The following is a 14,627-nucleotide window of genomic DNA, read 5'->3' on the forward strand; positions in this document are numbered from 1 at the left end:
ATTTAAAAAGATTACGTCAAAAGGCAAAATAAAAAAATAAAAATAAATAACATTAACGAACGAAAGATGTAAATTAACGTTGAAATGTTGACCACTTTAAATTTATACAGATATATGTATAGAAAATGATAAATACGAAAGTTTAGAAAATGATATTTTACACCGTTTAAAGTAATATTTTAAAAAGTATATGAGTAAAAATATTTTAAGAAATATAGAAGTGTAAAGTGACATTTGGAAAAAATAAAGGGGTCAAAGTGATAATGAAAATGTATATAGATGGATAATATCATTAACAAAATATTTCAAGAATATAAGGTGAAAAATGTCATTATGAAAGTTGGAAAAAATAAATGATCAAAGTATTATGTTAAATACTATATAAGAATGAAAAATATCATTTGATATGAAATATTTTTAAAAAAATATAGAGGTTAAAAATACAATTTATAAAAATTAAGGGTTGAGTGGTCGTGGAAACTTTAACCGAGGTTGCAAATTGATACCTTGTTAATTTATAAAGATATGTTTACCGACAAAGTATATAGAAATTAGAAACCAAGCCCCGAAGCTTTTTGTATTCCGTTTTCTCCGCCTGCGCAACGATCTGCCTTACAAAATGACAGACCGATCAAAAGACAGCCCACTCGTCTATCATCAATGGAGTCAACACTCCTCAAGCTCCTCCTCTTCCTTACACTCATCCACCTCCTACAACCACACTCTTCGGCCTCTACACTACCCAAAGAAGCTCTTCCCACAAAATCCGGCTACCTTCCGGTCAATTCCACCACCGGGTCCTCCATATTCTATGCCTTCTATGAAGCCCAGAATACCAGCAACACTTCTCTTTCTGAAACCCCAATTGTCATTTGGCTTCAAGGAGGACCTGGCTGCTCCTCCATGACCGGGAACTTCTACGAACTCGGTCCATGGCGAGTGACAGCTTCAGTGAAGCAAAACGTCGAACACCTTACGCTCGAACCTAATCCCGGTTCTTGGAACCGAATATTTGGCCTTCTTTTCCTGGATAATCCGATAGGAACTGGTTTCAGTATCGCTTCGACATCCGAAGAAATCCCAAGAGACCAACACGCTGTAGCAAGACATCTATTCATCGCCATCAGAAAGTTTATCGCTTTAGACCCGTTGTTTAAATCTCGTCCAATCTACATTACAGGTGAGAGTTACGCTGGAAAATATGTCCCATCAATTGGGTACTACATTCTCAAAAAGAATCCCCTTTTACCCGTTTCTAAACGGATCAATTTGTACGGATTAGCTATCGGAAATGGATTAACAGATCCAGCAACACAAGTCGCCACTCATGCTCTCCATAGTTACAATCTTGGGTTGATCAATGAGAAGCAGAAAACTCAAATGGAGAAACTTCAAATTAAAGCTATCGAGCTAACAAAAGCTGGTAATTGGAGCAATGCTACAGATGCAAGAAACAACGTTTTGGGATTTCTGCATAGCATCACAGGTCTAGCTACTTTGTATGACTTCAGGAGACAGGGTCCTTATCGTTCTGATTGGGTAGAAGAGTTCTTGAAGAACCCAGAAGTTAAAAAGGCGTTAGGAGTGAATGAATCGATGGTTTTTGAGGAGTGTAGTGATGTGGTTGGAGCAGCGTTGCATGAAGATGTGATGAAGAGTGTGAAGTACATGGTGGAGTTTGTTGTGAAGAACACTAAGTTATTGTTGTATCAAGGGCAGTGTGATTTGAGAGATGGGGTTGTGTCTGTGGAGTCTTGGGTGAAGAAGATGAAGTGGGAAGGGATTGAGAAGTTTTTGGATGCAGAAAAAGATGTATGGAGAGTGAATGGTGTTGTTGCAGGGTATGTGCAGAAATGGGATAATTTGAGTCATGTGGTGGTGTTAGGTGCTGGTCATTTTGTGCCAACTGATCAAAATGTGAATTCTCAAGCCATGATTGAGGATTGGATTCTTGATAAAGGTTCCTTTGCTATCAAGAAGGCTCGAAAGCTTTCGGTTGATTGTTGATCATTAAAAGTTATTGTTATTGTTGTTGTAAAAAAGAAAATTTTGGAATGACGCTCATGACTGAGTCTTGTATGATGCTTGATTACTAGGCATCACATCCTTTGATCTTTAGAACCGTTGCTTTTTTTTTTTCCAATAAGTAGTGTATTAGTTAAGGAGCTGAATGGGTAACGATGATAAAATGTTGTATACAAGGTTTGTTTTTTTACTTTTACTAAATAAACAATCTGAATAAGGGCATCCACTATCCATTCAACTCTGGGAAGAGTTGAATGAGAGTTTGAATGGAGTGCCAACTAGAACATAACTCATAATTTCTTAAAACCCCTACAATTTTACACTATAAATCCTATGATGCGTTAATTGAGCATGCAACTCTACTTTTCTCTCTTCAATATTATATTCTATTTAACCATAATTGAACCTTAATTGTGGATGCCCTAAGTCTACATGATAGGTTCCAAAAAAACCAATCACAATATTCATCACTTTTAACACAAATCCACCGTTTTAATGTGAGAAAATGTAACAACTCGTAAAAATTGGTCAGAGTTCGGCAGTCAAACCACCGCGAACCGCTATGTGCTAAGAACCAATTGTGTGAAATTTTATGTTTATAAAGTATACTAAAGATATTATATTTATAAATACTTTTAGAATATCTCAAACTGCTCGAAAAATTTATCATTGAGAATCGAACCGAAAATCATCAAAAACTTAACATTTATTTGTGGCGTTGAAAATAAATTTTTGCATCAGATAGATCTACTTGAGAGACATGGATAAGATATTTGAATAGGTTATGTTCTCCTAATTTCGTGGATATAAAGAATGACCAAAACGGAGGTCGTATGAGAAAGTTACGACACTTTAAAGTTATAAAAAAATCAATATTTATTTGGTTTTCTTGAAACGAACCGTGTACTGTTTCGTTTAGAATAACTACGAGTCTCGTAAAATGTTTTTGATCATGTGTTTAAATTCAGACTATGGTCTATTATTTTATTATATTTTTATAATATTTTTAAACTCAACCGAAAACAGATTCGTAAAAATTTGTCGAATCCGATTCTATAAATCGTGGAACTTTAAACGGATTTTACCGGAGTTCTACTTATCGGATTTAAGATCCGTCTGACTTTTTGGAAACCTTATAATCGAAATTATCATTCGTCATTTTCAGAAAAGTTATTTGATATCCGGATCAAAAGCACATGAATAAAGAAAGTTAGAAATTATCACCTTTCTAAATATTATAAATATGACATTGTACTTTTAGCACTTAAACTCACACATAATTGATTTTAAATTATAACAATATGACTATAGTATCTACACCTACATATTTTTACCACAACACTTAATACATACAATAAATACATGTTTATACACACACCAATACATGTTAATACATAAATAAATACATTGCATCTAAGTATAACTAAGAGTACAATAATGAAAAGAATTGACAAGTGATGTTTCTTCTATAGTACACTTTACTTCTATACTTCACTCAAGCTATTACTCAATCTCAATCTATTCAAGCTATTGATGAAATTTATGAACCAATTTGCTCACCTCAAACAATTGCTTATTTCTTTCCTTGTTGTTGGGGTCGTTGGCTGTGAAGAGCATCACCATAAGTGGTGATTTCTGGCCATTGAAGAAGTATCAGCCCTTCCCTTCATCTCCATTGTTTCCTGCCAAGAACCACCAGTGGTGGTGGCTGTTTTCCGGCGAGACCAAGAGGGGCAGCATCCCCGTTTTCTTCCTCTTTCTATTTCCTGTCAACTGAAACAGCAAAACACCCCACAATATCAGTGTTTGATTTTGCTTCCTGTCTTCCCCTCTTCTTCAATTTCAATCACAGAAAAACCCCACCGGAGATGGGGATCTCCGACAGTCAACGAGGGCAGCAACCCCTCACCTCTTCTCTTCTATAGTCGAATCAGCAATAGACCAGAAAAACTTACATGTCGTTGTTGCTTTGCCATTCGGAACAGCCTCCGCTCCCTGGTTCCCTTCGCGAATCGCCGCCGGAGAGCCGACTCTCGCCCTTTTTCCTTCTTCACCCTTTGATCGGTAACAGTCGCCGCCTCCACTCCCTGGTTCCATTCACAGGTCGTCACCGGAGATCCCTTCTCCCTTCGTTTTCCTTTGCTGCCGACAATGAGTCATTTGAAACAAGAAAGGCTCGCCGGAATTAGATGGTTGTCCCTCGGTTCATGCATTGGTCCCGTTCCACCTCCGATCGACCCCCATATGAAAGCGTCCGTTCCTTTTCCTTTGCTCGACCTAATGAACGGGTAACCCTCTTTGTATGTTTGATGAACCTGGCAAAATTAGTCCCTCTCCTTATATTAAGAGAGCAAAACCCATCCCTTGTGGTAATTGTTTGATTTACAACCCTATTGTTGGTGTATAATTACCAAATCAGCCCTCCAATACCCTGTTTTATTTAAATCAGTCCCTATTGTTTATAATATTGGAACACAACAATTCCTTTATTTTAATTGGTTACAAAACAAACCCGGATATGTTTTAAAGCCCAAGAATGGTTACTTTGCGGTTATTCCCGACAAGATTCACGAAGCAAGCCTATATCAAGATCACACATCGAATGTGAGTTTCTACGGCCCCTCTTTTACAATTTTAATTTTGAGGGAGAATACATGAGTGTCTATTTAAAGTTTTGATGATTTTCAAGTTTCTATACATAAAATAACATCAAACTTTATTATTGGTTAAGATTTTATGAAAATAACAATCGAAAAAGTATAAAGCATTAATAAATTATGTAAGTAATAGTAGAATGCTATGAATGATATAATTATACCTTGTTGTGATATATTAATTAATATTAATAAAAATCACACGATTATAAGTAGATTGATATGAAGATATAAGTTATTCGACGAATTATAAACTGTAATACTCGTCGTATATATGTACACGAAAGTATTGAGAAAGCATAAAAAGACCTTATATACATAACAAAATATGTTATTCAACATAATTGTATACAAAGGAAATGTACATTGTCTTAAACGACTATAAATAAAGATTTAACGAATATATAATAATTAATTGAAAATATACTAAAAATCAATTATTATTATTATTATTATCCTCTTGATTATTATGTGGGAATGATTTCTAAGTAAATGATATAATTTATTTTATAAGTATTATAAAAATATAAATCACTTTAGTTGCGATACTAAATGCGTCACATACAATGATATAATCGATTCTCAAATCTTTAGGGATTATTACCTAATAAATTATATATTATATCAATTATGCAATTTATCGAATATTTGCATAAATGAGTATCCGGCTACGCGAACGAACATCCTCCTTATCGGCTGAAGTAAAGAACTATACAAATTATTACCGCCACAATAGTCGAACGCTACGTTAATTTCACTATTTAACTAATTTCTCTAAGCTTCGAAAGTCTTAATAATCTAAGATTCGCGTTAGTGACCCTAGTGAACGACGAATTTTATGAGTTGAAGAATCGTCATCATGGATTTCGTGGATTGTGTATCCCGTGTGTGTTTGTGGGAGGAATGTATCGAAAGGGGTGAAAGAGAGAGTTTTATGATGGTGTATTTTTCCTTTGTAAGGATCAAATCCTGGAATCGACGCCTAGCTCTATAACCGTTAATCCATGAGGAATCATATATTGTAGGTCTATGTACACGGCATAGATTTATAATAAAGAACTTTGGTGTAGATCTATTTCTTATGGAAAGATTTATGCGAATGGTTATATTCCGTCTGTGGTTGCTAGCTACAACTTCGTCTGACGAGGCAACAGGCGTCAAGTGTTTCTTTCTTCGTTACTATACGACTGCTTTTAAACGTTAGTAATGATCTCGATTCCTCCATTTATATTTATATTGTGCTTGTGTGGCTTGTTTATTGTGTCTTTTTGGCTTGTGGAGGAGCGATGTATAGTGTCGGTTATAGACAAATTGTTATATTGAAGATTTTTATTCGAAGATGTATAGATCTAGATTGAGTCAATCCTCCCAATTTGGACCGAGTGTGAAAGAGTGTTTAGGTTGTTAACTACCTATACCTACGGCATAATTCTCTGTAAACAGAGATGTTTCAAAGAATAGAATTGTAAAGAGAATGATTAATATCTGTCGTTGAAATTATATGAGTGGTAAAAATATGCGTTTATAATTTACCGGATATTGAAAAGTATTTTGGGGTGAGTTTGCCCCACTGGTTAAGTGTCGATTTCCAAATTAAGTAAGATAATGCTTAATTAACAATACGACACGGATTTACAAAGTTTATAAAATTTGAAATTTATGAGTTTTACATATAAATTATACGAATGTTTGTACAAAGTTTTAAGAGTAAACTTGGCTATTTTATGTTTACACAAAGTGTGATATGACTTTATTTATATAAAGTGGTTTTCAAAATCTTTATATAAAGAGCATTTCGATCATGAGAACCGTAAGAATTTGTTATAAGTTTGGTTTACTTATATATTTTACAAATGGTGTATTTTTGGATTTGAGCAAATGACATTTCTAAATGAGTTTAAATATACTTTTATGACGCAATTATTTTATACTTTCGATAGAAAAATATGTGTTTATAAAAGTTGGTCAACCGGATAAATTTTATAAAACATTTTTGGGTGTAAAAATACTTTGTGTCAAAACCTGTAGAACTCACCAACAATTTTGTTGACGTATCTTAATGCATGTATTCTCAGGTTATTTATAAGGTCAGAAGAGTTTGTACAGAAGATTCTCCGATATTCTTATCATACAAATGTGAACGCCGGATTGTTAGGCGTGTGTAGCGTTTCAGCAATAACTATTGTCAATATAATTTCCATTTCGATAGTAATAAAAGATTATATTTCTATTGTTCAATGTATGTTCAATAACTGTGATTACTGGTTTACGTCGCGCACCTCGGCGTTTCCGCCGCTGGCCGAGGGTGTGACAGAAAAAGTTGTGAAGAAGAAAAAAAGGCAAAAAGGTAAAAGATTAGAGTGCATTTAGTTGTAGAAAAATTTTTAGTTTTTTATGAAAATTTTGAAAATGAATTTGGTTTATTGAGTTTTTAAAAATTTTCCAAAAAATTGAAAATTTTCAGTTTCCAAATTGTATGTAAATTAGAAAAGTGATTTTTATAGTTTTCTAAAAATTTTTAAATTTCTAAGATGGAAAATGAAAACTCCATTGGTTCAAAGTTCAAGCCAAAAATGTTTTTTTTTTTAATTTTCATTGAAAACTGAAATGAAAACTCATCTCTATTTTCTGAAAATATTTTTTTGGAAAATAAAAACATTTCTCTACAATTAAACATATCGTTAGTGTTTCAAAATACCAATATATATTCATTTTCCTCAATAAAAAAATCATGCTCGTACTATTTCTATTTGTTTTAAAGAGTTTAATAATTTGTTAGATCACTACCATATCAGTATTTTATTTTTTATTCAGTTTTACTTTTTTAAATCTGCATTCCATTAAATCGTACAAAGTTTAATGGATTTTCATATCATCGTTATTATATTTTTTAAACATAATTATAAATTTACTTATAAAATGTATAATAGTTAAAAAAATACAACTTAAAAATACATTAATTAAAAATTACGAAACCTAAAACACTTAATACTTAAAAAAGAAATCAAATATTCTTCTATTTTTTTCTCATACCATCTTCCTATACATTTAAGATTATGACACTTGTCATATTTAATAAAATTAATCGATTTTATTACAGTTGTCATCATCTAAAAGTGATATGAGAATGATAAAAAGAATAAGTAGATGGATATTTAATTTCTCTACCTAAAATTATATAAATTAAAAAACACGAAACCTAAAAATACATTAATAAAAAATAAAAAATAAAAACATGATACCTACAAATTATATTTTATCTTAACATCTTCACAACGATTCATCCAAATCTCTCGTCCCTCCTCCGACATGATATTCTGATCCGGGACAAATATTGACGTATCTTCATGCTTGATTTTTTTTTCTTTTTTAGTTTTATTTTTTCTTCTTTTAATGTGTCTTTCTTTCTTCATTGGATTTATTGATTTGAAAAATAGACATCTAAAAATATGATGCATTAAATAATATAATACCTAAAAATATGGTTAATTTATTTGTGGTTTAATTAAAAAAAATACAAAAATAAATATAAAAACAATATGAAAATATGATTACATATAAATTTGGTTTGAAATGTAACTGTAAAAGAAAAAAATAATCCTTTGAACCACAAATGGTCATAAACCGTTTCATTCAACTCTCCTTAATGTCATCACCCACACTCCATTCAACTTATATTCAACCCTAATTATCGTCTATCCAGTTCCTATTAAACCACCATTGTGGATCCTCTATAAGGAATATCACTAATAACTTTGTCTTTATAAGAACATATACAAGTTCGTGATATGTCCTTGCATTGTGATATTGTGATTGGACATGTATGTCTGCGATTTAATGAAGTTGTAGGAGAAGAAGACCTAATCTCCTTAGTGAGGAGACTAGGTTACGCTAACTAAATGTAACGTCCCAAAATTCAAGACTAAAAATTTCTTTTAATAAAACATTACTTTAAGCAAATTCATCATTTCAAAACATAAACAGAATATTAGTTTCCAAAATACATGTTCGTTATCAGAGTAAACATTCTCAGGCTGTCTAATTGTAACGACCCGTCTCCGGTATGATAATTCTTTGGTATTTATTTTGAATTTTTGCAAGAGGGACTCGGCGAGTTCATAGCCTGACTCGCCGAGTAGGATCGGGATTTCGAGCACGTGTTAGCTGGCGACTCGGCGAGTCCATATTCTGGACTCGGCGAGTCTGTCCGTCTGGGAGAAACCCTAAATCCCCGGGTTGCCCACTATTTAAGCCACCTTATAGCCCCCAATCTCGCCTCCTTCACCCTCAAAAGCTGTGAGAAAACCCTAATTCGTTCTTGAGTGATTCTAAGTGATTTTATGTGCTATTGTGAAGGCTTGAAGAAGGAAAAGAAGAAAGGAGCAAGGAGAAGGATTATAGAGCAGAGATTCAAGGAAAGCAAGAGCTCTTTGAGGTATTCTTCAGTTTTCCTTCTCTTTTATGCCTTAAAACCCTTTCTAGATCTTGTTAATGCCTTTCTCAAAGCTTTATGTTGATATGGAAGCTCTCTTATGCCGAGATAACCGTAGATCTGTTCATTTAGGAGTTGTAGAGCCCAGATCTATTGCCTTTATGGAGCTATTTTGCATATTAACCCTAGATCTACCCCTTTTAAGCATCTTTTAGCCTTTATTCCCTTGTTCATGCGTTTGTACACGTAAAGTTGGAAACTTTACGTGGTAAATCAGCTTATTGGACTCAGATCTATCATTTGTATGTATTGGATTCGAGCAGAATCGAGTGTAGAATAGTTGCATGGCGGTGACTCGGCGAGTCGGAAGAACGACTCAGCGAGTCTAGTCGCGAGTCCCCGATTTCTTCCTTTTGAGCGGTGTCGAGTGGGACCAGTGAGTAGTGGAGTGGACTCAGCGAGTTTGAGGGTAGACTCAGTAATGGAGGGACTCGGCGAGTTGTTCATACAACTCGGCGAGTCCAAGGCAATCTTCTTAAGCTCAAGAACAACTCGTCGAGTTGTTCATAGGACTCGGCGAGTCGAATGAAGATTGTCTGAATTCTTGGATCGGGAGGGTACTCGTCGAGTCGATGCCATACTCGACGAGTAGCAGCGAGTAGAGTCGAGGAGTGAGAATAAGGACTCGGCGAGTTGGCGGCCAACTCGGCGAGTCAGGTCAACTGTGGGTTGACCTTGACCGAGAGTTGACCTTGATTGAGAGTTGACTTTGACCAAGGGTAAAAGAGTCATTTTACCCAGTGCAGTGTTTAGTATTTGATTGAGTGTGTTTATGGACTTGTAGCCGGGGAGATACCGGAGCAGCAGCAGTTAGCCCTCAGAGCTATTCACTCAGCAGCCAGTTCACGAGGTGAGTTTCCTTCCAGTAGAAACGGGTCTAAGGCCACAATACCGGCCCGTTTAGCTAGCAGTAGTATCCGGATTTGACCCGATGCAGTAGTTAGCATGTTTGATGCCTTCGTGGCTCAGACAGGATTATGTGTGTTCATGTTAGTAATATGTTTATGCTATGATCAGTCAGCTTCGGACTTCGGTCCGATGTCAGCTTCGGACTTCGGTTCGATGTAGGGGATAAGGTCCCAGTCAGCTTCGGACTTCGGTCCGATGTCAGCTTCGGACTTCGGTTCGATGTAGGGGACAAGGTCCCAGTCAGCTTCGGACTTCGGTCCGATGTCAGCTTCGGACTTCGGTTCGATGTAAGGGACAAGGTCCCAGTCAGCTTCGGACCTCGGTCCGATGTCAGCTTCGGACTTTGGTTCGATGTAGGGGACAAGGTCCCAGTCAGTCAGCTTCGGACTTCGGTCCGATGGAGGGGGCAAGGCCCCAGTATGTGCTTGATATGTTACTGTATGGTATGTGGTAATTTGGGGGAGCTCACTAAGCTTCGTGCTTACAGTTTCAGTTTTGGGTTTCAGGTACTTCCGCTAGCAGAGGGAAGAGCTCGGGATGATGGCATTGCACACACCACAGCTTCAGCTTTTATCCTGGGAGTTGATTTAGTTCTTGATTTTTATATGACATGGATATGATACAGTTTTCCGCACAGTGTTTCATTATTATTTTGAGATACATCATGTATGGTTTTATGATATGACACTCAGATTATGGTTTTTGGTTATGTTGAACAACGAAATTTTTGGGTCGTATTTTTGAGTCGTTTCAAGTTAGTATCAGAGCCCTGGTTTGAGGGATTCGGATACACCTCCGGGTGCATCTGAACTCAAACTAAGGGAAAGATAAAAAGATTTTCAAAAAGAAAAATGTTTTCGAATTAGATTCTGAAAAGCACTTAGAAAGGAAAGATTTTTTTAAAACCAGATAAGGGTGTGGTGCATGCGATCAGCCAAGCTCAAGTAAGTACTCCCAAATTACCAATCCAAGTTTTATTATTATGATTAATTGTTCCAGCTTCAGTAGAACAGCATGCTAGTATAGGACTAAGGATCTAGGAGGATGCCTTATGTGCCTGCTTTATGTGTTACAGTTTTATGAGAATTGCATGCTAGTATTAAGTAAACAGCAGTAGGATAGCCTGTTTAGGTTATGCCTGGTAGCGCGAGCTTAGCATTATATGCTAGAGTAGCTTCTCGTTATGAGAATAGTTTTGCCTGAGTATGTTTCCCTTATCCAAATGCTGCTTGCTTTGTGCTTTGTGGGACTTTGAATGGTGGGAGTTAGCCATTAGGTGAATACGCCACATCACATGTGATCAGGGTTGAATAATCTCAGAGTGCTGGATTTGGCCCTATTGCGCAGCTCTTGTTTGAGTCCAACCGTTATAGGGACGAGTCTTTTACTTGAAGGATTATCTGAGCCTCGTCACATGTGATGGTGTTCAGGTGGTGGCTAATTAGCATTATAAGGAGGCCTTCAGCAGCTGAGGACTAGTTGTGTTGAGTCTGAGGTTTCCCTAAGGCAAGCCTAGGATGAGAGTGGCAGAGGTCAGCAGTAGTAGAAGTGACTTGGTGGAGTCAAGGCAGTTCTTAAGGAAAGTACAGATAGATGTGGAAGGTAGTATGGGCCCGTACTACTGAAAGCAGAGGATCCGTACTCGAATCAAGGAAGGTCGAGACAAGGCCAGGAAGCTAGTAGTAGTATCAATGAGCCCTTGAGATATTTCAGTTTTCTGATATTGCTATGGTGTGTTTCAGTATGGTGGTTTTGCGTCCAAGGACAGCAGCCGGCAGTGGAGGTGCCGGGGAGGGATCAGGATTAGGCTCGGGGAGCGAGCACATGGATGAGCAGACCAGAGAGTTTCTTTCTTCAGAGATTACTCGTATCATTTTAGAGCAGACTCCTGTGATCTTCGGTTCTATCAAGGAGGGGATTCTAGAGCTGATGGATGAGAGATTGGGCACCTTCCGTGCCGAGGTGGCGGCCATGATGGGGTCGCGCACCCTTACTTTCAGGGAGTTCAGGGCATGTGGAGCTCCGGACTATCATGGGGCGCGAGACCCCATAGCGAGTACCAGATGGTTGGAAGATGTGGCCAACGCTTTCCGCACTAGCAGATGTCCCGAGGGGGACAAGGTCAGACTGGCATCCTGTCTTCTGAAGGACAGGGCACGGGATTGGTGGGAGGAGGTCGGGCATGCCATTGGAGATGATGCAGCATTGGACGCCATGACCTGGGCTGATTTCTCTACCAGGTTCAGGGCGGAGTTTGCACCGGTTATTGAGGTGCAGCAGCTAGCTAGGGAGTTTCAGGACCTCACCCAGACTACAGAGACAGTGGCGGAGATCACCGCCAAGTTCAGGGAGAGGGCTCTTCTCATTCCTCAGTACGTGGCTGATGAGGAAATGAAGAAGGCCCGTTATCATGAGATGTTGCGGAGCGATATCCGCCAGTTTGTGAGCCGATCCAGCTGTAAAACGCTGGAAGATATGATTGCTAGGGCTCGGGAGAGGGAGATCGATCTCGAGATGGAGAAGAAGAGGAAACCGGAGGCGGTTTCGGGTTCAGGCGGTTCGGGCAAAAAGCCCAGGGTTTCAGATCACAGGTCCAGGGGACAGCCGAGCCACGGTCGATGTGGTAGGTGTGGGAAGATGCACGAGGGGGCGTGCAAGGCAGGGAGTTCCGGATGCTTCAAGTGCGGTCGGATTGGACATGTGAGTAGGGATTGTACGGCTCCTGCTACTACCGTTGCAGCATCAGATCTGATTTGCTTTCAGTGCAATCAGAGGGGACATAAAAAGTCCCAGTGTCCGAGCTTAGCCGCAGCAGGGAAGGTGGTTGCACCTGCCCCTGCTACCTTGAGGATTACAGATGGCCGGCAGGGCCGAGCCGAGACGCCAGTGGCGAAGAGCAGGGCGTTTCAGATGACAGCAAAGGAGGCACGAGCGACTCCTGATGTGGTGACGGATATGTATCTTCCCTTCATCTCTTTATTATTATTATCGTTTGAGTATTGCTTATGATTGTATGTTTTATTCAGGGTCGTTCTCTGTGAACGGCATTTCTGCTATGGTATTATTCGATTCGGGGGCTACCCGATCTTTCGTATCGCTTGCGCTTAGCAAGAGATTTAGTAGAGCTCCAGGGGAGCTGGATTGTCCATTAGAGGTTGAGATAGCAGCTGATAGGACCGTGAGGGTCGGCAGAGTGCATAGAGGGTGTTCCCTTCAGTTGTTTGATGAGCAGTTTTCAGTGGACCTGGTACCTATTCCCCTGCGAGGGAATAAGGTTATTGTGGGCATGGATTGGCTAAGCCCCAATGGGGCGGTGATTGATTGTGAGCTTCAGCTAGTGAGGGTTCGCACTCCCAGTGGGGGAGAGTTAGTGATTCAGGGCGAGAGGCCACAGCGTGGACCGACCTTTTGTTCCGCCGTAAGGGCGAGGCGCTATGTTCAGCAGGGTTGTGCCAGTTTTGTAGCTTACGTCTTGGATGCCCGGGAGAAGGGCAAGACGACAGTTGATGATGTTCCTATCGTTCGAGACTACCCGGATGTGTTTCCCGAGGATTTGCCGGGGATACCTCCTGAGAGACAGGTTGAGTTCAGGATCGACCTCATTCCTGGTGCGGCTCCGATAGCCAAGGCACCGTATCGATTAGCTCCCCTTGAGATGCAGGAGTTGTCTACACAGCTGCAGGAGCTGTTAGACAAGGGTTTCATTCGGCCGAGCAGTTCGCCTTGGGGAGCGTCGATCCTGTTTGTGAGGAAGAAGGATGGGTCGCATCGTATGAGTATTGATTATCGGGAGTTGAATAAGGTAACGGTGAAGAACTGTTACCCACTTCCGAGGATAGATGATTTGTTTGATCAGCTTCAGGGAGCGTCTTGGTTCTCCAAGATCGATCTACGCACCAGTTATCATCAGTTGCGGGTTAGAGATGAGGATGTTCAGAAGACTGCTTTCAGGACCAGGTATGGTCATTATGAGTTTGTGGTGATGCCATTTGGGCTCACCAATGCTCCAGCCGTGTTCATGGATCTCATGAACCGCGTGTGCAGGTCGATGTTGGATCGGTCAGTGATAGTATTCATAGACGATATCTTGGTATATTCCAAGACGCAGGAGCAGCATGAGGAGCACCTGCGGGAGGTGCTGGAGGCTTTGAGAGGGAGAGACTTTTCGCAAAGTTCTCCAAATGTGAGTTCTGGTTGCGCGAGGTGCAGTTCCTTGGTCACCTCGTCAACCAGAAGGGCATTTTGGTAGATCCGGCCAAGATAGAGGCCGTGATGCAGTGGGAGGTCCCGAAGTCTCCATCTGAGATTCGGAGCTTCCTAGGGTTGGCAGGGTATTATCGGAGATTTATTCAGGACTTCTCCAAGATAGCAGTGCCGCTCACCCGACTGACCAAGAAGTCAGTGGTATTTCGTTGGGGTCCAGAGCAGCAGACAGCGTTCGAGACCCTCAGGCAGAGGTTGTGCGAGGCTCCGATCCTTACCTTGCCAGAGGGAGTAGAGGACTTCGTAGTCTATTGTGATGCCTCGATCACAGGTTTGGGAGCAGT

At 39.2% G+C, this 14,627-nt stretch overlaps 1 protein-coding gene and 1 long non-coding RNA gene across 2 annotated transcripts; one reads left to right on the forward strand and one right to left on the reverse strand.

Annotated features, from left to right (window-relative positions):
* Positions 1-554: 554 nt before the first annotated feature.
* On the forward strand, positions 555-2,201 carry LOC145092663 (serine carboxypeptidase-like 50). Its single transcript, XM_079030627.1, has one exon. It carries the CDS (start codon positions 661-663, stop codon positions 2,005-2,007), a length of 1,347 nt encoding a protein of 448 aa, XP_078886753.1. The 5' UTR covers positions 555-660; the 3' UTR covers positions 2,008-2,201.
* Positions 2,202-3,352: 1,151 nt separating this feature from the next.
* On the reverse strand, positions 3,353-4,294 carry LOC145092664 (uncharacterized). Its single transcript, XR_013702612.1, has 2 exons — positions 3,981-4,294; positions 3,353-3,798 (listed from the first exon to the last, which is right to left on the reverse strand). It is a non-coding gene; the product is annotated as an uncharacterized LOC145092664 (long non-coding RNA).
* Positions 4,295-14,627: the final 10,333 nt, after the last annotated feature.

Source organism: Lactuca serriola, chromosome 3 (genome assembly GCF_051521515.1).
Source record: "Lactuca serriola cultivar US96UC23 chromosome 3, Lser_US96UC23_V15, whole genome shotgun sequence".
Taxonomy (NCBI): domain Eukaryota; kingdom Viridiplantae; phylum Streptophyta; class Magnoliopsida; order Asterales; family Asteraceae; genus Lactuca; species Lactuca serriola.

Bases quoted from the DNA above. Each gene is read 5' to 3' on its own strand.
- LOC145092663 (XM_079030627.1), top strand. From the start codon at position 661: ATGGAGTCAACACTCCTCAAGCTCCTCCTCTTCCTTACACTCATCCAC.